The sequence below is a fragment of the Nuphar pumila genome, chromosome 7, assembly GCF_984573655.1.
Source record: "Nuphar pumila chromosome 7, dmNupPumi1.hap1.1, whole genome shotgun sequence".
NCBI lineage: Eukaryota > Viridiplantae > Streptophyta > Magnoliopsida > Nymphaeales > Nymphaeaceae > Nuphar > Nuphar pumila.
The window spans coordinates 8,227,279-8,251,543 of NC_143255.1; the positions used below are offsets into that span (position 1 = coordinate 8,227,279).

The window sequence follows — 24,265 nt, forward strand, 5'->3', positions numbered from 1 at the left end:
TGACCTCATGAGTGTGTTAAAAATGACCAAAATAATATGAATAAATCCTTGGATCAAGGTTCGTTGGTGTAAAATTATGATTTTTGGGGTATTAAAATTTGATACATAGTAGGCGATTGATTTTTCATAAGGATGAAAACGGACAGAATCCGGTATGGATCCAAATTTTCTATGTTTGTAGTTGATTCGGATCTAATTCATTTGCATTCCTAATTTTTTATCCTAATAAAATCTGACATATCCATCAGAAAAACATGATCCAAAAGTAATATGCAATGGTCAGATGTGCAAAAAGTCTGATTTTTTTTTTTTTACAATTTTCACTGAGGGGGTTTCTTACCCACGAGGGTAGCAAACATTATCCCCTTGCAAAATGCTCACTTATAAGCGTTCTCGAAGATTTAGGCACAACTATTGTATGGCAGGCTGAGCCGCGATCAGGTCTTGGTGCCTAGAGCGGTTTGTTCGAGTTATAAATATTAAAAAAAATAATCCGGTGAGAGACTTTTTTTGTTTTTTAAAGACAGGCTGGGATTACGCGAACTCCAACCAGAACAACAGCCGCCCTATGCGAGGGAGGGATTCGATACTGGGCCTTCAGCTTGACACATGACCCCGCTTACGACATGGCAGAGAGAGAGAGAGAGAGAGAGAGAGAGAGGAGTGTGAGTGTGGAGTCTGTTGAGGAGAGGATGGAGTCACAGACGTCTTGTGCAACCGTCTCCTCCATCTTCATCTACCCAATCAAGTCATGCCGTGGCATTTCCGTCCCTTCAGCCACCATCTCTTCCACAGGTAACACCTTCTCCCAATTCCCCTCTTGTGAAGTACCCAATTCGATTCAGATCCTGTATTGAAGTAGTTGAAGCTTGATGTGTTAAAGAACCACAAGTATTGTTTCTTCTGCATCTGGGGTAATAAGATAAGGAACCCAGTTCAATTCAATAGAAACCTGAGCTGTTACTCCAATTTGATTTGGAAGTATAATCATATAAAGAAAATGATTTGGTTCATAGTTCCCAAGGTAGAAGGGATGATGTTGGTGCTATGACTCTTAAGAAAATTTATAAGGAGAAAAGTTTCCAGAACACTGTAGATGCATTTTTCTTACTTACGTGGTGGGAGTGGTTTCTTATCATCTGTACAACGCTTTTTTTTAACATGACTGGAAAAAGGAAAAGATCAAACCAAACTTAGAGCAGAAATGATCATTTTCTTGGTCATTTAGAATGTTGGGAACAGTTAATTGCACAACTTTAAATGTGCTTTTACTTTGTTATACTATTTTAAATTTGGAAAAGGAGACTTTGTATGATCTTCATCAGTTATGGAGTAAAAGCACATAAGCTACTGTGGGTGGGAAATGAGATAAGCCGCTCATGTCTCTGCTCGTGTTTGTCTCATAAAGAATTTGTTTGAACTCGTGAAATATGCTTGGCAAGCCAAATATTAAAACTAGTGTTAGGCTCAGTTTGGTTTGTGTAGGCTCCATAACTGTTGATAATTTATTTTACATATATTTTATGTCATAGAGTGTAGATAGTTGAAGTATTTGTGATGCAGGGGTCGAGTAGAAGAATAAGGTTCATAAGGGTCCATTTGGATCCAATATAGTTTATTTTTATTTTATTTTATTTTATTTGGGTTTATTTAAATTTGAATTTTTGTTATGCAATGGATCCATCTTTGATCTAATTTAGAATTAGGGTTTCTTGTATTCTCTATAAATACTTATTGGGATTTTTTGAGGGAAGCTGATTGATTGAGACTATGATGTTTTTTCTTAATTTTATGCATTAGTTAATTGTCAATTTCCATTATTTTTGTTCTTTGGTAGTGTAATTCGTAGGAGTAGTGTAATTTGTTCCTTCATGATCTCAGGCTCCAGGGTTGCATCAAAGTGCGCTATCAGAGCAAGACCTCGATTTTGCTCACGATACTGTAAAGTTCACAAAATGAATCAAAGGAAGCTCAGAAAGCAAACATGAGTTTTGTTAGAACTACCTTGCATGAAATAAACAAGGACATAGCTTGAGAGATCGATTCAATAACGATGATACTCGTACAAACTGTCCAGCAAAGTAAAGAGTAGCAAAAAGAGGTTGATAATGATGGAGGTCTAAGTCAAGGGTTCGCGTCAACGGTGTTGGCTGTTGGTAGCTCCCAACCGCCACCACCTAGCAACGACACAGGAGTATCCAACCGCCCTCCACCGGCAGAGCATGTTCAAATGGAGATACTTCTGCCACAAACTGCATTGTTGCCGATGATTCAGGCTGGCAATGGCAAACAACACCTCGCCATCCATCCTCCTCCACCCCTTCACAAGACTCAATCATAGTAGGGGTTTCCAACCAACCATGTTTGGACCTGCAACCCCATGCTGCTCAACTTGTGTCAGATGTGTCCACCACTACCTTCTTCTCCTCCTCATTCTCTTCTTCCACCTTCCTTTTTCCCTTCCGATTTACTCCCCAAAAAATACGGCTGCACAAGGCACCGTTGCCGGCCAAGGATGACCAGCAGGATTAGTCATTGACCCTCTCCTCTCCTTCCTTCTCTTCTTCTTCCCCATATGAACCTAACCTCTCTCCCTCTTCCCACTTTTCCCCTCACTCGACCAGCCAATGGGGATCTCACCAGATGGTGTCTGTCACTGCCAGTAGGGATGGCAGTGGACTGGGGCGGGGGACAAGGTCTCTACCCCCGCCCCATCTCAAAATTTTGCCCTACATTTGCCTTCATCCTCGCACGGGTTTTGATTTTAACCTTCATCCCCATTTCATTCCCTGTTTCATGTCCTCCATTCCAGCTCCAAACGGGGCGAGGCAGGGCTGAGTTCGTCAATACTGAAAGACAGTACATCACAGTCGTGTTAAGCACATTGAGATTGACCAACACTTTGTGAGACAGAAAGTTGAAGAAAAAGAGATTGAGCCTGAGTTCGTCAATACTGAAAGACAAGTTGCGAACCTATTTACGAAAGGGTTAACAAAGGATCGTTTTTGGATGCTTAAAGGCAAGTTGTGCATGGTCCATAACCATGATCAACTTGAGGGGGGGTGAAAAAGGTGCACAGTGTTTCGGGTCTGGATCCTGTACCAGACCCGAGTTCATTCATGTATAAACTTGTATTCTTATTTGTATCCGGGTTCGGATATTACACCAGACCTGACCCGACCCACAATGTAAACTTAAGTGTATTAATATATCCATTAGGTCACGATTTCTAAAATAAGAAATCGTGACAGCCGCAGCCCCCCTCTTGTAATCTTTTCTTCATCTCTCTCTCTTGTTTTCTCAATACAGGTACCAAGGTGGAATTCTAACAAAGATATGTAATTCATTGTATCATATGTAGTTGTACAATGTTCATCTATATACTTTCTGATATCTATAGAGGCAGTTTTTAACTTTAGTTTATAGTAGCGTAGCAGTTAAAGTAAGAAGTCAAGATTTGTCCAAAGTGTATTTGGTTGTTAGTGAGTGGGGGTCTACCTCTATTTGTTGTAACCTCTCTCATCCTTTAAGTAATGAAGTTTCCTTTTGCTCTTCTCCTTGTTGCTTTCTCTTCTTGAGCATTCATCCTTCTTTCTTGATATTTTAAACCATAAATTGATCTATTCATGCTTCTTGAGCCATTAGAGGAAGGAGAAAGGAGAGATTCGAGAAAGGGTTTTACGTTAGGGTTATATATATAGGATTTTATAATATGTATAAGGGTATAATAGTAATTTCCTAAACGGGGATCGGGGACAGGGCAACGCAAGGTAGGGCGGCAACAAGAGTAAGTCTGTCTCCGCACGGGTTTTGATTTTAACCTCCATTCCTGATCTATTCCCCGTTTCATGTCCTCCATCCCCAGTCCATTCCTCTTTTTATGTCTTCCATCCCTAGTGCATTCTCCGTTTCATGGCCTCCATCCCCGATCCAAATGGGGTGAGGCAGGGCGGGGCTCCATTTCCCCCTGGTCGATTGCTATCCCTAGCTGCCAGGCACCCCAAAGTGATAGGACACCTGGCCACCAGTTGATGGCCCCGCTAGTGGCTTGGCCAACAATGTGGAGGTGGGAGGATGCTCAAACACTAATCCGTTCCTACCTCTCCTACCTCCTACCTTGGGAATGGGATGGATGGTGCAAACCAGTTTAGTTTTGAACCATGTTCGCCCCATCCCATTGTTGTTTCTACTCAATAAAAACCATATTTAAAACCAGTTCACTGTAAGAAACCCATTTTCAACCCTCACTTAATCCATATGAGCCTATTTACGATCCAACCTTACTCCAATACCCACTTTAACCGATTCGTTTAAACCCTAATGCTTTATTAATTTTGTTTGGATCGAGCCACCTAGACTAATCTTAGAACCAACTCAAATCCAAGTGTTATCCTACCCATTTGACCCAGTACCTACCTGAGTCTACTTTGATCCAATTATGGTGTACTTGAATCCAAATGATTCTAATTGGACCCAAGTGTCTCTTAAGTTGGACCTTCCTAGTTTGGTCCATGTCCCATATGAAGACCCATCTGCCACCTTATTGAGCTACCCACTTAGATTCACATACTCCTGATGTTTAGAGTGTTTATGGATCCAATCACACCTTTATCAAAACTCCATCAATCCTGTCAACATCAACACTTGACAATTACAATGGATCAGTGGTTCATGGTGGTAGAGTGTGATTGGAAGAAATGTATGTGATTCAGCCTTGAGGGCGAGCCTTCTCCAACCCGAGCATGTAGGAGTGGAGCAGAAGAACTGGGTTCATAAAGGCCCAGTTGGATCCAATTTAGTTTAGTATTTCTCTATTTGGGTTTTTTATTAAAATTTGGATCTTTGTTATGCGGTGGATCCATCTTATATCCAATTTAGAATTAGGGTTTCTTGTATTCCCTATAAATACTCATTATAAGGATTTTTCCAAGGAGGCTGATTGATTGAGACTTGTTATTTTTTTCTTAATTTTATGCATTAGTTAATTGCCATTTTTCATTATTCTTGATTTTTGGTAGCGTAATTTGTAGTAGTAGTGTAACTTGGTTGTTCTTTCACTATCTCGGGCTCTGGGTTGCATCAATTTGAATTGCAAGAAGTAAGTTTAGAGTTCAAACATGTTGCTTAGAGCTTTCAAACAATGTATTTATTTGTAAAATGAGCTTGGTCAGCTTGTCACAGTAGGTTTAGAGACCATTTCTGTTATTTTTAACCTTAAATGTATTTTTTTGTTAATGATCCAGCTCGAGCTCGGCTCATCTAACTTAGGCTCACCATGAGTTTGAGCTCATCCTGGATTGACATGAGAATAAGCCGAGCTTGAACACCCTCTATGTTCATTTGGCTCATTTACCAGCCCTATAGACTACAAATGTCTGGTGGCCATAGCGATTTCCTTTTTCATAATTTACTAATGACTTCTATTTGACATATATGTACCTTATTATTTGTTTCAGTGGCTCATGATTGAGATATCCATTTTATGTACTAAAGTTACTTCCTAAATTTAGACATTTTAGGTTTCTAATTTCTTTTTGGATATTTATGGGGGATTTGGTTTGTTTATTATTTATTTTAAAAGTTTTTCAACATAGGATTCATTGATGAACATAGTAAAGGTGCCACACATTCTTGTTAGATGTACAGTACTTTTTGCATAATGTATCAGGGAGGAATCATCAGTGAGCAACCTGTTTTTCTTTTGGTTTGAGTGCCCCACCTCCTCACCAACTCCTCCCCCTCCCAAAACACATGCACACACACATAAACTATGATATTGCGGAAAAGTTTTTCTGCTTTTTGTGTTTAAACAGAAAAACAACTTTTCGTAATGCCTTGTTTGGTACATGAAAGCATGAAATGAATAATTTTTGTTTTGGTGAATTACTTAGAATATCACATGTCCAGAAAAAATGATGAGTAGGTACACTCTGGTATTACTTATGGCATCTTTTCCTCATTTTTCATGAACATGGAAGTTATAGTGATAACAAAAATTCAGTTCCATGGAATTTGCTTTTGATCCAACAGAGAAAACAAACCATCCTTGTCATTCTTGTTAGAGTATCAACGTATTAAGTCCTTTCTTTCCCCTTTGCCTCCCTTTCTTTCTACAGGATTTCGGTGGGACAGGCAGTGGCTGGTTGTCAATTCCAAGGGACGGGCATATACACAAAGAGTTGAACCAAAGCTTGCATTGGTTGAAGTAGAGTTGCCAAGAGAAGCATTTAATGAAGCGTGGGAGCCTTCATCTGGGTCATATTTAGGTAAGTGCTTTATTCTTTAAATTGGAATTTCACATTCTGATGTTTGTGAAATTTTGGTTGCATATCTTTAATTCTGGACATGATTTCCATGTTCAAAATTCAAAGCCTCTGTTATTGTGTCTGAAGATAATGAAGTTAGTAGAGCCTTGACAATAGTACAGTTCCTCATGTAATACGCATCATTCTCTATCTACAACAGTTTTAGAGTCTTAGACCATGACTTTAGATGCTTATTATACATATGAAATGTGAAGAATAAATTAGAAGTGAAAAGGTCATACACTTGTCATGAGTAAGGCTAGGTTGGTTGATATCCTTGCAGTTGTTACCCCTGAATTTTTTTCTTAGTTAGGGGTGCTATTAAGTTTTTATTTACATAGTTTCCATCCATAATGGCATTGCAAATAAAGAACAAACTTCAATGATGACTATGAAACCACTCCATGTTGCCAAGTTTAGTGAAAATTATGATATTTCCCTTAGTGAAGGTGCTTAACAGATATTGATTTCTTTGCCCATCACATTAACTAGCAAGCTGATCTACAAATGTATAGTTATCAAACAATTTGAAAAATGCGACATTCGTGTGATTAGTTGCAATATATAGTAGAGGTAACGATGCAAAACAATAATATGCACAAAGATGGAAGTATCATAGTTCATCTTTAAATTAGTGAGCATATTGTCCATGGAATATCATATATGATGTACTTTTTATAATTATTTTTGCAGTTCTGAAGGCTCCTGGAATGGATACGCTGAAGGTTCCATTAAGTAAAAGACATGACATAATTAATGGTGTGTCTGTGTGGGAGTGGTCTGGTTCTGCATTCGATGAAGGAGATCAAGCATCAAATTGGTTTTCAAATTACCTTGGGAAGCCAAGTCGTTTAGTGCGATTCAACACTGGCAAGATTCTTTCGTTATAAAGTTGGAACATGCTCCTGTTCTGTTTGTTTCCCATAATATTCTCCATTACATGCATCGATAAATCGTCATAGTGTTAGATATCTGAGCATTGAACATAATGTTAGACTTAGAAGTCACTAAATTTGATTCAGCTATGTCATTCAGGTAGAAAGTTCTCCCTTTTCGAACTCGACTTGGCTTAATTCATGCGTGTGCATTTGCTATCATAACATGTTATTTAATACAACAACAACAACTACACTTTCATCCCAAAACAATTGGGGTCAGCGATATGAACCAAAAAAGAAATTCATTTTGGGTCTTCCACATGAATCCTTTTCCTCCAATCATTTCTATCCAATGCCATGTCCTCGGTGAGGTTCAAAGCATTCATATCCTTTCCTATCATCTCCATCCAAGTCTTCCTAGGCCTACCCCGACCTCTTTTAACTAATATATTTAAAATTAATTTAAAATGTTATTTAATATTTAATTTAAAATTAATGTATATTTTTCATATGCATTAATATATTTGATGATGATAACCTATAAATAAACCAACCTATAAATATATCTATCTAACTATTCATAATGAGTAATGCGTTCCTTAGGCCCCCTTTTTCGTTAAGTCTCGTTAGGCCCCTTCAAAAATCGTAGTTTTAGGTATTTTTTCTCACGTCTAACACTGTAGATGTGATCTATAGGTTTTGTTTAGTGGGAACTGGCTTCTGGATTGCTGGAATCTGACCTGTATACATGTTTTTCTGGTGATAAAAAATCAATGGGTATAAAGGTACTAGTTTTTTCAGGCTCAGAAAAATATGTTTTTTCATCAAAAAAACATGATCCAAAAGTCGATTCCCACTAAATCAAGCATGCTAAATACATCTAACAGTTCAGATCTATCATAAAACACTTAAAACCTATGGGACAGAATAAGAAATGGGGCCTAATATGTTATGTTCTCATTCATAATTTATCTAAATAATGAAATCATATATGTAGGTGGAGACTTGAATGGACATGTAGGAAGACTAAAAAATAGATTTGAGAGTGGATAGAAGATATGGATTTGGATATAGAAATGACATGGGACACATGTTTTTTTGACTTTTCAATTACATTCAATCTTGCGGTAGCAAATATTTATTTTCAAAATAGAGATGAACACTTGATAACATAGAAGAGTGGATCTAAATTGGCATAGCGATGAAAGAAACTGAAAATTGGGTAAAAATTGTAAGGTTATACTACGAAAGTATATTTCTACTCAAAATATATTGTTAGTTTTAGATGTATGCACAAAGAGCAAAATGATAAGAAGAGGTGTCCAAAGAAACCTAAGAATTAGGTGGTGGGACCTTAAAGGTGAAGATGTAGAAAAAGTTAAAAAATATGTTCTTCAAACAAAAAGAGTAGTTTGAATGGCACATCCAAATCAATTTTGCAAGCAATTGATGTAAAATTAAGCAAGTCATCAGATAAGCACTTGGAAAATAAAAAATCAAGGTTCATATGCATGGTTCTGGAATAAGAAAGTTCAAAAACCAAACCAGGACAAAAAGGTCTATTTTGAAGAATGACAAAATACAAAAAGCATGACAGAGTTAGACAAAAGCAGTGAAAAAGAAGCAAAATGTTAATAAATAAGGCCAAGCATGAAACATGATGAAATTTATGCCTATAACGCAGAAAAGTTGTAAAAGATATTGGGTGTGGGGGGGGGGGGGGTGTGCATGCATGTGTGACTCCGCGTGTGCCACGTGTGTATGCGTGTGTGCAAAGGGAGAAAAAAACTGGAGATAGGAACTAGGTGAGGTGTATTAAAGATAAAGCTAAAATGGTTTCAGTTAAAAATGTTCAAAATAAAAATAGATGAAGAATATACTTTTGTAATTTGCTAAATGAAAAATGACCATTTAACCTAGAGAAAAGGGGCATAGTGTAATGAGATATGCAGAAATATAAAGAGTGCTATAAGCACTTACAATGTCCACAAATGGACAACAAAAAGAGATAATACCCAAGTCCACAAAGGGACAACACAACACAAAATATAAATATCTCTTTATTGAAAGAGAGGAAGCTTACAAGAATGAAGAATACAAGGGGGGTTCACTCCTATATATACAAAAAGAAAGAGAGAGGGGGGTGGCCTTATGGCCTCAAAAGGAGAGCCACAAAGGGGGCTCCCATGGAGTCGTTGGGGGGCCCCAACGACTCAATGGTGGGGCCCCTTATGTGGGTAAAAAAAGGAAAAATAAAATTAAAAAGAAAATGCAAAAAATAAATACAAAAAAAGAGGAAAATAACAAGTACCCCTGTCGGGTACTTGTGAAATGACTAAAATACCCCTATCGGGTATGATAGACTATATATATATTGATTACATGTATTTTAACACAGATATATAATCAAGATATGATTGATAGAATTATTTATGAGGAAGTAGAAATAGCAATAAAGAAAATGGAGGAAAAATTAGATCTGAATGGTATTCTCATTGAAGTAAGATTGAAATAAATTTGTTAACAAAATTATTTATTAAACTTTTTGTTAAAAAAAGCCTCCTCTATACAAGAATAAAGTTGATCTTCAAATGTTATGGAGATGTGTATATTAAAATGGATGTATGGGTTACATAAAAGTATAAGATTAGAAATAAATTTGTCAAAAAACATTTAGGAATATTACCAATAAATGCAAAAATTAGATAATGCCATTTAAGATGGCTTGGACTTGTTGAGAGTAGGCCTATCACAACACCAATAAAAGAGGTTGATACAGCACAAACAGAAGGAATTAGGAAGAGAAGAAAACTATTGAAGACTTGGAGAAAACTGTTGAAGACTTGGAGAGAGGTAGCCAGAGGTGATATGAGAAGATATAGGATGACTGAGGTTGTAGCTTGTAAATATGGCCCATGTAATTGGGATAAGGCTTCATGATGATGATGATGATTCTTCATCAAAAGATGATAGTTATTAATTCTTCTTTGAATTTAATGCCAAACTTGCATTTAGTTAAACAATTGTTAGTCTTGTAAACATTTTAAACAAGTCTAAAAAAATACAAACTGCTATAATAAAGCTGCTGCGTTATTATTTAAACATGAATATCTTTGGCACTTGACATTTTTGTAGTTGATCACTGCTGCAGTGACTGAAGCCCGACCGGTGGATTCCAATTACGCCAATGGTCACAAAACAATGTTTTCTGATGGTTATCCATTCTTACTAATATCCCAGGTTGATATACTTGTTTTGGTAACATTACTATGTTACTTGGTAGATTCTTAACTTTAAAAATTTAATTTTTAGTTATTTTGTTGCTTGCAGGATTCCTTAGATTCATTAAACAAGCTTCTCAAAGAGCCCCTGCCTATCAACCGCTTCAGGCCAAAGTCTCTCTCTCTCTCTCTCTCTATGGAAAAAGAAGTTATATGCATAGCGAGATCAACACTCTTTTTTTTTTGAATTTTTGAATTGGAATATCGCAGATTGCGTAAATGAAAAATCTATACTATAGATTGGTGTAAGCTTAATACGTTGCAACTCATAAAGGATGAAATTTGTGAGATATTATGGTACTCTGAGATTAATGTCATAATCTGGAAGTTTTTGATTGGCAATTTCTGTTTTGTTTTTGTCATTATAATTATGCAATTTTATAATTCTTTAGTTAAGTGATACAAAATCAGGGGACCATCATTAAGAAATGTGCCTTGCCAAATTTGATAATTTTTTTAAATTTCAGCATATTATTTATCATTTTCTTGAGTTCTTCAATATGTTGGCAATTTGTCAATGTGTGATTTCTTGTTGGGGGACTACTAAAGGTAAATGAACTGTCAAAGTTACTCTATTTGCCTGTTCTTAAATGCTCTTGCTTATCATCAATGTTGGAAAAAGAAGATAATGACATACTGGAGTACTTATATCATTGTCACAAATATGTGTGAAAATTTATTCTTACAATATCATAAAAATGATGTTAAATTATTATTATATTTTTGAAATATCACTATTTTGAAAACACTGATAACATTTACAAAAATATTGAAATGTTATTGGGTTCCTATTAGAATTTTTATTTTTATTTATTTTGTAATTAATATATTTTTTCTTATTTCCTACTTTGTTTGGATCAATGTTAATTTTCTACCTGTTTACATTGTGAAAGAAAACATACTAATATAGTTTCTTCTTTCCTTATTACCTTTTAGAAAATTGCGAGGTACTCGTGTTTATAAAATAACCAGAATGGAATCTTTTTTTGTCAGACATTTTCAAGACTTACATTGGTTATTATGATTTACAGTAGCTGAGAAGGAAATCATGCAAATATTGCATTTAGTTATCATTTGGGAAGTCATATCGGCCAAATTATCTTTTCTGTTTGAGTTTCTAAACAATGATGATAGTGTACCATAGTTACAGGGTTCTCTAGTTTGGTTCACAACTTCACAGTCAGCAAACCATGACTCACGTCCTAGATCATGTTCAATAGATTCCACATGAGACATGCAACCCACATCCATGATTTGGAAAATTGGAACAATGATCCATAGCCCAATGATAGTGGATAATAAGATCGTGGAGGCTGCATTGTCTTATAAGATTCAAATATTTTTATATATTTCATTTCTTTGGTAATTTATTGCCTTGATGAGTCCTTGAACAAAGCAGAAATCAATTTTCTAGCTGATCAAAGATGACAGAGTATTTAATATGAGCATTTAGTATATAATTTAAACCTCTTTGATAAAAACATTCATTAATTTCCTTTCAAACATAATGAAGGCCCTTGTAATTTTCTTTCTGTTTTATTTTAAAACTCGTGAACTAACTAAGTGCCTTTTGTCTACTGTGTTTCATTGCCAAAATCACCAGAATGTTTGTTCAAGTAAAAAATGGATCTAGTTTTAGCAGTTCCCTTAATATTGTAGAATCGATACTTGGTCATTTGCTAGAGCTTAACTGTTACAGATTGACAAAATGTATGACTCTTTCTCTAAACAAGATTAGGATTAATTTCAGCAATTTTCCCATTATACTACCTCTATTGTTTTTCTACTTTTTTGGTAGGCCATGCTTTTTTTATCATCTTTTGCAGTTCATTTGCTCTATGTGATGCAGATTTTTTCCATGGGATCATGCATATTGTATTCATAGAGATATTTATATATGGTTGGATATTTAAGCAGAGACTGCACTGTTATCTTTCATTCATTTGTTTCTTTACCTCTACTGTCTTCAAAATGAACTCAGAATTGTTCTCAACTTAGGCCTCCTCCCCAGTTCTGAAACCGTTGAACTTTGTGGTAGTCACAATCTTGTTTCTGATACTGAATTGATGATTGTTGCAGTATTCTTGTTGAAGGATGTGAGCCGTTTGCAGAGGACCTATGGGCAGAAGTGAAAATAAATGGGGCAAAATTTTGCGGTGTTAAGCTATGCTCTCGATGTAAGGTAAGAAATTTGATTTTTGCTCTAGTTTCAGCATGTTCTAATAGAACAAATTGAAATGCATCGTTGTCAGTGTTTTAACAATTTGATGCTTTGAAAATCAACAAAAGAAGACACTAATATCATTATTTGATCAAAATGACACTTTTTTTACAAAATTCACAGCCACACCCATGGCTAAGTCACAAGGACACGACTATTTTAGTGGAGTACATGGTCCAAAGGGATGCAGTTTGTATATGGGCCCCGATTGGTGGGATACGGTCAAATTCACTTCCAATATGGTTTTGACCATAGCTCACTCATTTTGTCTACCCCAAAAGCCAACTTTGTTAGAATCAAGACATTTGTAGACATCACCTTTTCTGGCCTACAATTTGGACTAGTTTGACCTTCAACTTCTGCTCAAACACATTGCCAGAAAAATGCCATGAATCCGTAATTAAAAGCCTTTTTCTTTAAACTACAAGTCAATCCCATGACTGTAGCATGCTTTATGAATGGGAAGTTTATTGCAAAGTGTCTTTTTTTGTAGGGGAAAGACTCCTTTTTCTCTCATATCATCGATATGGGATTAAAAGGAATTGGCATCCAAACAAAAGAGAATTGTACTTGAATGTTCAAATCTTTAGCATATAATAATAGATTGATAACTTTAGCAATTCATCATTATTATAAACAATAACAACCATCATTAGTTTTCATTCATCAAATGGAATACCAATAGACAGTATAGGTTGGATCCAATTTGGACTGTGGTTGTTGCTGAGTTTCATCCAGTTCAGATCTGGTATATATATATATATAGGATTGAGAGTATGTAAGAAGAACCAGATAATGAGGACTGGGTATGGACCACCCTTAACTGTAGAACAAAAAAAAAAGAGAAAAAAATGTCAAAAGACAGGTGCTTAGCGGCAGTTGCTCATGCTGCTAAAGACCACCCTAAAGGCCATTTTTTTTTCATGTGTCTGCACCTAAGCTGTTTATGCCTACACCCTACTCTCTCTCTCTCTCCACATACACATACACATACACATACACATACACATACACATACACATACACATGTGCCAATATCCTAGAATCTTATTTTCCAGAAATTAGCATTCGTACGGCTTGTACTCTTGCAGTATCTAGTTTTTGTACCTTTATCCATGTTGCTTAGGACCATAGCATCACAATATTCATGCATATATGCATTGTGCAATGTGTGTATGTGCACATGCACATGCACGTGGGAGTGCTCATGCGAGTGGTGTGTGTGACACCACAAATTACTCATTGATGAAAAATTTAGTTTTAAAAGCTATATCACATGGGTGAGGGTGCGGGGGTGCGACACTTTAAAAAAAAACCTGGGTGCGGGGGTGCGACACTTTAAAAAAAAACCTAGGTGCGGGGGTACGACAAATATATATATATATATATGTATATATATATATAATTTTTAAGTTTTAACAGTTAACAACAGTAACACTAATGAAATAAAAAACAATTATGATAATATCATTCGTCATGCATGCAATAAATCAAATTAACAATCTATAATTCTATTATACATCATAAAAACTAACACCATAATTAAATCCACCTAAATATATTATAGAAACAATCAAATAAATGAAGCAAAAAAGCAAGGTTTTAAAACCCGTGACTCGGGACTCGACTTGTTCTTTATTGACTCATGACTCGGCTGGTCAACTCGGTGACTCGAACCGTTTTTTGTTAACTTTTGATTTGACCTAATTACTAGTGACTAGTAAAAATATATAAAGGTTTGTCATTTAAATTGTCATTACTAGTGACAAACAACAAAAAATATGACCTAGATCATCTTAACCACTTAGCATCTATCTAAAAAAATGCCTTCCCAGACATTGGAAATTATAGGAATATGCCCCTAATAAATCGCCTCAACATGTTTCCTATGGAGGATTTCCAAAAGTATAAGTACATTAAAGCATGTAATACAAGTAGGAATATAGATTATTTTGCAATTTGCAAGTCAATTGAATGAATAGCACTAGTTAATACAGAACACGGACCATGAATTGAATTTGGCCTTTTATGGATCATAAATCCTGAATCTGTGGTCTTTATCATCGTCACAAACACCACAAAACAACATCGCCAAGTCTTATTGCATCTATATGAATTAGCCTTTAGAACATTCTCTTAACATAGATACCAGGCTGATGAAATTTGAAATCATGAATATAATTGATAGATTTTAAGAACATAACTTTGGGTAAAAAACTAAAAAAAAAAGAATTTCAATCTTATATGTTTCCAATGAAGTTTTTTATTCATTCTAATGTTGTGTGCTTCTTAGCAAATATAATAAACACATCTGATAATTTTCATATGCACTAAATGTGAGATAATTTTCATATGCACTAATAAACACATCTGAAAAAAGAAAAAAGTGCCCAAAACTCGCCCGAGTCAGGCCGAGTCAAGGCCGAGTTTTTGCCTTGTCGGGTTGACGCGTTGGAGGGCCGAGCCAAGTCATCGAGTTGACTCGGCGAGTTTTAAAACCTTGCAAAAAAGAACTAAATTACATACCAAAAGTATATCCTACAATGTATATGACGATAAAATAATGGATCTTAATAATTTTCTGTTTCATCATCAAATGCATCATAAGAAGGAACATTGAGCTCAGATAAATCCATATTTGCAATGTTGAAATCATGCTCTCCCTCTAAGTTACACTCTTATGGGTTTGCATCTCAAAATTTGGATGTTTCTTGTCTGCATTACAAACCCAATTTGAAAATGTTAAATACAATACAAGTATATTTAAATGAAAAACTAAGAAATAGTGAAATAACTAAGAGAACAAATTAGTACCTGTATTTATAATTGGTTCGCGAAAGTAGTCGAAAATTTGAATGAACATATACTAAATCCTCTGCACGCTTGTTGGTGAGTTTGTTTCTCTTCATGTTGTAAATTTGAGAATATGTGATCCAATTTCTTTCACAACAAGATGAACTAGCAGGCTGAGATAGCAATCTCAATGCATGACGTTGGAGAAGTGGTGTTTCTAATCCAAATGTTGACCACCATGTGACAAGATCTATATTATCCTCCTCTCTCGCGAGTAATTTCTGTCCATATAATCTCGAAGATGCAAATTTTTCAAACTCTTGTGTGACTTGATTTAGAATATGTGCTTCTGGATAAAGTCTTGTTATACACATATTTCTATGTCTTGATAGATCTGGGTCTAAATTTGGAGGGACACGACCAATATCACATTTCCGCCACTTTTTTGTATAATATTTTGGATTAAGAGAATATGCCATGCAATGCAAATGAGTGATGCTCTTATCCCATCTTCTGACTAAAATTGAATGAATTTGGTTAAAAAATTCTGAATCATCCAATGTAGGATTTTTTCCTTCATGATTGAAAACTACAACTTGTATTTTTTCAATCATATTATCCCACATCTCATAAACGTTATGAAGCATTGACTCATCCTTATTAACTTCTCACAACATTTCTCAAATAGGTTGCGTAAATTGAAGGAAGTATACGACTCTGTCTCAAAACTCATCAACAATGAATTTCTTAATTTCTTGAGCCTTGACATCATCATAAACATGATAGAATGTCCAATTCTCATCAGTTACCATACTAACTAAAGCATTCTTTACTTCCTTAATCCTCTTCACTATCTTAATGATGGACGCAAAACATGTTTCAGCAATCTTCTACAATTTCATGTCAGAATGCCTATTAAATATAACATTAGCATGATGGTGGTTAACAACAAAATTCTTAATGCTTTTGGCATTTCTTTTTAAATCTTCAATCTATGAACATAAAACATATGCTGGTGAATTTTCTTTTTCTTTGAGGTTGTAGATGCTCTTGAGGATCAGATTCAAGCTGTGTGCTACACAGGGAGTCCAAAAAATATGAGGGTACTCACTCTCCAAACTCAATGTTGCACTTTTACAAACTGGAGTGTTGTCTGTAATGATTTGTACTGCTTTTTGATCACTCACTTCTTTTATGACTTATATAAATAACCCCTTCAAATACTCTACATTTTTATATTCCCCAGATGTATCAACTGCTTTCAAGAATACTAGGCTACTAAGCGAAGAAACAATGAAATTGATTAGTGGACGCTTTTGAATATCTGTCCGCCTATCAGAAACAATAGAAACTCTATTTTGCTCCCATGAATATTTTTTGATTTCTAGCAACCTCCACATTTTCCCTCTCTTCTGCAAGAAGTGTAGTTCGTAGTTTTTCTGAGCTTAGAGGTATATAACCACTCAAATTACAATTTGCCAAAGAAGTGACTAAATCATTCTAATAAGAATTTCTAGCTGCATTAAATGAGAGTGAACTAGAATAAAAATATCTCTCTACTTTTTTATCTAGCTCCTTTCTTCCATATGTATTGAATAATGCTGCTATCGTTCTTCTTCCTCTACCTCGTACATTCACTTTTCTTTTCTTTTTTAATATCTTCTTGATGACTTCCAAATGACACACTAATTGCACAAGAATCACTCATTGTCTTTCTCTTTTCATATTCTTCTTGTATTATCTTCGCATTGCCTCATCAATTTTTTTGCATCCTGAAATGCCATGTCTTAGTATCTTCAACAAATGATCCTTAACTCTTGTGTAAGACCCAACAAAATCTCTTTCACAGAGCTTGTATCGAAATCTCTTGTTTTCACCACATCCTCCAGTTTTTGCAAGCTTATCTACATGTACCCATAATGGCCCCGCATCATCACTCTCACTACAACTATCAACAACACTAGCAGCAAAACTCACATGTGGGGATGATGATGACACAAGTTCTTTTCCTTTATCTGTCATTTTTGTCCTGAAAACATAAAAAAATTATAACTTATATTAAAATCAATCAATTATGCAGTATACACACAATCAAGATTTATAATATTGAGTGCAAAGTAAGAATCAGAATACGACAACTAAAAACAAAGATATTTGAGAAATAGAAAAGAGTAAAAACCGCATTGAGTGCAAAGCAATAAAAGTCAGCAAATAGAGACCATGCACAATAAAAAAATGATATTTTTTTTTCGAAAAAGTTTGTTGAGAGAGAGAGAGAGAGAGAGAGAGAGAGAGAGAGAGAGAGAGAGAGAGAGAGAGAGAGCAACCACGAAAGATCAATAACAGAAACAAAATCTACAAAAAGGTACAAAATCAGAAAAATCACACCTCTAAATTCCATTATGAAAAAAAATTCTAAGTCTCCATTCATTGAGAAAAAAATTCTAAGTCCATAAAATAGAAAGAATATTAATCCAGCAAAGCCATTCCTCACGAACACAAGACAAGTAGATCACAATAACTCTAGTCACAAAATCAGACAAAAATCCATAGTTGGTCCCATCTAACTTCACTGGAGTGAGTTGAATCGGGTCTCCCTTCTCCATACTACCACAACCCCCAAACTACAATAACAAGGAAGCTGCACAAAACAACTATACCAACAAAGAAAGTACACCAAATATGAAGAGAACACTAACAATTTAATCAACAACACAACAAGTACGATATAAAATAAACCTTCAACAAAAATTAGACCAGCCAAAAATACCACTCAATGCTGAGAAAAACAACCAGCCAATCATACCAATCTCAATGCTGTAAAAAAAAGCACTACCGAAGCACCAAATATACTTGAAAACAACCCAACAACAACACTACCAGTACCCGGAATCAAACTAAGGCAGAAAACTCACAAAATCAGTCTATCCGATAAATAAATACCCAAAAACTTTACCAAAAACAGAGGTCGAGTGAGAGAGACAGAGAGAAGAGGGAGTGAGAGAGACAGAGAGCGAGTGAGAGTGTGAGACAGAGGTCGAGTGAGAGTGAGAGACAAAGAGAAGAGACAGTGAGAGACGGAGAGCGAGCGAGAGCGAGTGAGAGAGACAGAGAGAAGAGAGGAAATGAGAGTGACAGAGAGCGAGTGAGAGAGAAGAGAGAGAGAGAGTGAGTACCTGAGGAGTGAGGAGGAGAGGTCGGAAGGCATCGGCGTCAGCGTCGGGAGAAAAACTCGGGCAGGAGGAAAATTAGGGCAAAAAAAATTTGCCCTAATCCTCCTCCCCTAAGCCCTTTTCATCGGGCTTTTTTTTTTGTTCAAAAATTGGACACATGACTCTTGGTGCATTGACCGCACCGGGTTCTGCACCCGCATCGCGTCGACGTGGGTGCGGCACCCGGTTGGCCGAGTCCATGTGACATAGTTTAAAAGACATATTCTTGTCTAAGATTCATTCATTTACAAAAATATTTCCTATACAAAATGGTAAAATTCAAAAGATGCATGTATTGGAGTTTCATATAACACCACATACCAATTTGATGATTCCAGACCAATTTCCAATTTCTTGTCAAGAGAAGATACAAGTCTAAGTACAATAAGGACACAATGCTCTTGCTATCATGTTTATTGGGTACAACTATGCCATTGTTTAACTGCCTCAAAAGCAAACATGCACAGCTGATCCTACTGTGTAGAATAGCTTGTGATTTCTTGACAAAAGTATGTGTGAAAAAGTCAATTTTGTCTACAGTGTCTCACTGTCTCCCAAGACCAGCTTGGATAAAAGCCCTGATTGTTGAACGCCAAGGTTGTCTCAACCCAATTCTTAAAATGATTTTTCTTCCTACATTGGAAGTCTCATTACAAAGGCATGATAGATACTAGATCATGTGACATTAGCTCACAAAAGTTTGGATGAAACCAGGTTCTCATCAAGCTTTTCTCAGATGAAACCAGAATTAAGGAAAACTTTGAGTGAGACTGGTTGGCTTGTCTGCCCTATTTATCTTAGGGTATCATCATTACCATTAAGAGGGTTTCTTCCATGTTTCTGGTGGGTATCATGCAGCAGCATCAATTTATTAGGTCTTTTACTTTTTATCTAATTATATCAAATATATGTACCTGTATTTATGTGCCTACCTATTTATGAGGTCCTCAAGTATGTTTTCTATAGGTGCATACTGCATAGTATATGATGCCCTATTTAGAAAATATGCAAAGAACAAAATAGAAATATGGATGAAAACTTTTATAACAAAAGTCTTAGTAGTTTTTGGAACAACAGTAGAATATTTGGAGCACACTTGCAAGGGGAAGACAAGCAAAGCAGATGTTATGGTTAAGGTACATAAATCTTTGTACTGCAGAAGTGAAATCAATATCGATAGATTGACTTTATTATGCAATAAAGTTAACAATGCGTTATTATGATAAATGATGTCTTTCCAAATGAAAGGATCTTTAATTAAACCATTTTAATGGTTCTATTCATTGGTTACTCAAGACACACACACAGTAAACAGTGAGTGTGCTTGTAGCAAAGGTTCGTGATTTATTTTAATAATGTGCACAGTGAAACTATGAAGTGCATGAAGATTGGGATGCTACCAATAGAAAGAAGATAACTTAGAATTTATCACTTGGTCACATGTTATGCATGGACATGAATCATCAAGAATACAAAAAGTTGACATGGTAATAGTTGAATGAATCAGTAGGAGAGATAGACCAATATAAACTGGATTAATATAGCAAATAAGGGCATGAAGGTTTTTGGTGCTAATTGTGGGAGTTAGGTTAGCTTTGAATAGGAATGAATGGTGATATATCACTGATGAAGCCAAAGCCAAGTACATGGGACAAGGCATGATCATGAGAATGATGATATAAAACGAGCGTGTGTTTGTATAACCTTGTAACAACACAGATGCATGAATTTAGGGGGTTTGGGGGATATTTAGATTCAAGGATCCATGATCTTTTGTTTGCAAGGACTACTGATCTGGAATAGGCCCTACACCAGATGAGCTTCGAGGTACTCAAACAACCCATACGTAGTGACTTGTATAGGTTGACATAATTAAGGAAATTCAGTATTTTGTAATGCAGTGAGCTTTGAACATCCCTAGATGATTACAAACCAAGCAGTTTTTTATGACCAAGTGGAGCTTCAGTTCACTGCTTTTATTCTTGCCCCCAGAATTGTGGCTGAGAAGAAAAAAAATGTTAGGGAGAGGGAGGTAATCTTATTGATTGTCATTTTAGTAAGTAGGAACATAAAAGCAAGAACATTAATAGTCAATCATTAAATAATGGCAGGAAAAAAATGTCATACATAGACTCATACAATGTCATATGTATATGTATGTATTAGTGAAATCTCATCAATCTAAAAGCAATACGGTCATGCAATTATTTTATTATTTTTGAAAGTTAGTAGCAGGGAAATAAAGACTCAAACATATGCAGAGGCGCACACAAGCATAAACATATACACACTCATCAATGTGCAATGCCGTATTATGTACCAACCTTTTCTGAATGTGATTAAGATGGACTAATTGTCATTTAGCAACTTTAAGATTGAATGAAGTAGCTCCTAGGAGCTACTTTGTAAGCAGGAGCATATAAATGCAATTTAGACTTGATTTTTACACCCTACTAAATTTAAACCCATGACATGTCGGTTTTGAGCAAAGTGCAAACCTACCAAGCAGTAAGTAGTCTATCTTGATCACTTTCCAAAGGCTAGATTTAAAATTTGATGTTAAAATCTACCCAAATTCAAACACAGTGCACAATAAAGTATCATATGCACACGCTCTCACACACACATATACATATATCTAACTATATTTTGTAAATTTATATAATTATCTATATTGTGTTTCTGGTTCCCAAAATGAAGGAATTGATTTTAAAAGGGTAGTTGTACACATTATAAATGTACAGTTGTGTGTGTTATTCACTGCAAAGTATTAGCATGGAACTTTGAAATTTGTTAGGGTAAAAGAAGTTGGTAAATTCATGGGTGCCCACCGTATCCTGTTGCATATATCCAATCAAGAATTCATGGGTGTCCACCGTTCAAAAAAGAGTTTTATGGTCCTAACATGCTAGTGATGTGTTAAATGAAGTTTCATGGATTAATATTATCTATGACCTTAAGTGGATCACTGAGCACAATTGATAATAGCATGTCATTTTTAGAAGAGTTTTTTTTCTTTTCCTTTCTATTTTTTTTTAGTAACTTAAACAACCTTGGGACTATTCTTGATTGGCAAACCCAGCAATAAATAATACTGAGCTACTAAAAAACCTAAGGTCAGTCCAACCATCATTCATGCTCAGGTCAAGAATTCATGCATCATCCTCCATACTTGGATCTGTCTTCTTAGGGATTGAGGATATAGTTTTCCCAACCTATTGGCCACATCCTGTTCACAGAAGATTACAAAATGGAACTGTTTATGCCACAGGCCACGACCACACTTGCCATTCGTGACCAAGTTTTATAAGTTTTTGTAAATTTGGTCAGAATTATAAATTCACTAAAATATGTGCACAATAACAACAAAACACAAAAGTTACCCGGTTCTCGGCAAAGGGCTCCTCGTCATAAAAACACACACACAAATCTCTTGCTCTTTCTCATGCACAAATTGTCTCATCACCAAGATCCTTGACTAGGAAACACCTCGTAAAAAAGGACATGGTCCTTGATTTTGGTATCCAGTTTTCATGTTTTTGTAACCTAATCTTGAGTTTTTTGTAAAAGGTTCTGGGTTCTTTTATTGGATGAACATTTCTTAATTAATTCTTTTTTTTTCTTGTTACCGTAGTATTTTCTGAGTTTTGCTTAGTGCATGTGCACTTTATCAGGTGCCAACAATCAACCAGGAGAATGCGATTGCAGGTGAAGAGCCCACCAAGACACTCGTAGAATTTCGATCTGACAAAGTTTTGTGGCCAACCAAGAAATCACAGGGCAAGGTTGGGAGCTGCATGTTGTATTGTGCAAATATCTAGAGGCAGTTGATTAATCCTGTCTATTAATATTTTTTCTTTCTCAGGTTTACTTTGGGCAGAACCTAGTTTGTGAGGAGTCACTTTCTTCATTGAGGGGAACTTCCATTAAAGTTGGTGATCCTGTTATTGTTCTTGAAAAGTTTGCTTCTCATCTCGATGCAGCTGCTTAGTTGGTTACTTTCTTTCATGCACTAGTTACAGTAAAGTAGCATAAGCATGTACAATTATTGGATGTGTTGGCATTCCTTAAACAGTCTGGCTTCTGCTAATGACAGCCAATATAATAATGCTAATCATCTGCCTGTCATGGTAAAATGGATTCAAATGTGAAACTAGATTACAATTACTTGTATTCACCATTAAAGTTGTAATGTAGCATCGTGCAACATTTGGAATGGTCAACAGAATACCATGTCTTAATTTTCAGCATAAGCTTTTCCAACAAGCATGGCGGATCCTTGTTTCAATTGGGAAGTAGGAGCAAAGTTGTTTTGGTAGGTGGGAGTACCGAGTAGTACAGAGGGGCCAAAGAAAAGTACAAAAACCATATAATTTCTGTAGCTTGAATGTTTGTGGTAGCATCAATTTGGAGATCTTGATTATTTCTCTTCTCCAACATTTACAATCTGGATTTTACTAGCAGATTACTCAGCCTAGTCAGCCCATAACTCGGTGGAGTTTTGTCGATTCCCAGTTCACTAATTTGACCCAGTGAATGGCCAAGTTGAGCCAAGTCAACCGACTCACCAAGTTGACTTGGCGAACACTCCTTTCATATAGTTAGCCCTTTTCTCTTTCCTTTCAGCTTGAATGCCTCTGTACCTCTCTTATGAAGGTTTTCTTCTATAGTGATAATTATCGCGTCATAATTATACTGAAACCTAATACTACTGAAACCAATTTACACTTCCATTTTTTAATATTTCTTGCGAAAACGATGCCATTATCTTCCAAGTCATTTCTATCAAATTTCAAAGAATGCTTCTACTTCTCTTTTGGGGGATCTTTTATTTGGATGAGGATGATTTGGTTCTCCTCAGAGGCATGTCTATTTTCTGTTTGAATTTTATCTTCCAACAGTGTTGAGAAATTTGGTGGGAAGGAAACCCGGTGATTGTGATTAATCTAAAGCTGCAAATATACTGTGTGCGGGGCCCTTATTTAACCGAGGTTCTTATGGAGATAATAGCATCGGATGTTTAAGATGGATTTGATAAAGTTATTTGGTTGATTTGTGGGACATGGGTCTTGGTCTAACATGGCTCAGCTTGTGTGACTTGAATCTGAACCTCTTTCCAACTTACAGTCTGAATGAGCTTTTTATGTGTAAGATTGCTACAACAGCTTGGGAGAATATGATTTGGTGTGACATTGTTGAATCCTTGTCCCAGAAAGGGTCCAGGCTGGTTCAGTGTTGATCTGGATCAACATAGATCCACACTAGTTCTGAGCTGCGTTGGGAGGAGAGACCACATTAAAAGAAGAGCGGATTTCAACAACGTCCTTGCAAGTAAGTTGTTGGCAAATCCACCGATTTGGTCACCCCTGTCATGTCCCCTCCCAACAACGACTCCTTGACAGAGCAAAAAATCAGTCCAAACTGAATCCAATGGGATCGTTTTTTTTTAATCAGTCTTTTTTAAAGTTGATTTTTTTATTTCATTTAATTTTTAATATTTTCAAATATTCAGTGAATTGATTCAGATGGATTCTGTTGATTTGAGTGAAAATCTGATGATCTTTTAAGCAGGCCG

General features: G+C 35.9%; 1 protein-coding gene across 1 annotated transcript; it reads left to right on the forward strand.

Annotated features, from left to right (window-relative positions):
* Positions 1-498: 498 nt before the first annotated feature.
* On the forward strand, positions 499-22,953 carry LOC149831037 (Molybdenum cofactor sulfurase family protein). The gene is made up of 8 exons (XM_090013626.1): positions 499-795; positions 6,117-6,266; positions 6,999-7,175; positions 10,335-10,423; positions 10,514-10,578; positions 12,544-12,646; positions 22,365-22,475; positions 22,556-22,953. The coding sequence occupies exons 1-8, from the start codon at positions 627-629 to the stop codon at positions 22,679-22,681; spliced, it is 990 nt and encodes a 329-aa protein (XP_089869752.1). The 5' UTR covers positions 499-626; the 3' UTR covers positions 22,682-22,953.
* Positions 22,954-24,265: the final 1,312 nt, after the last annotated feature.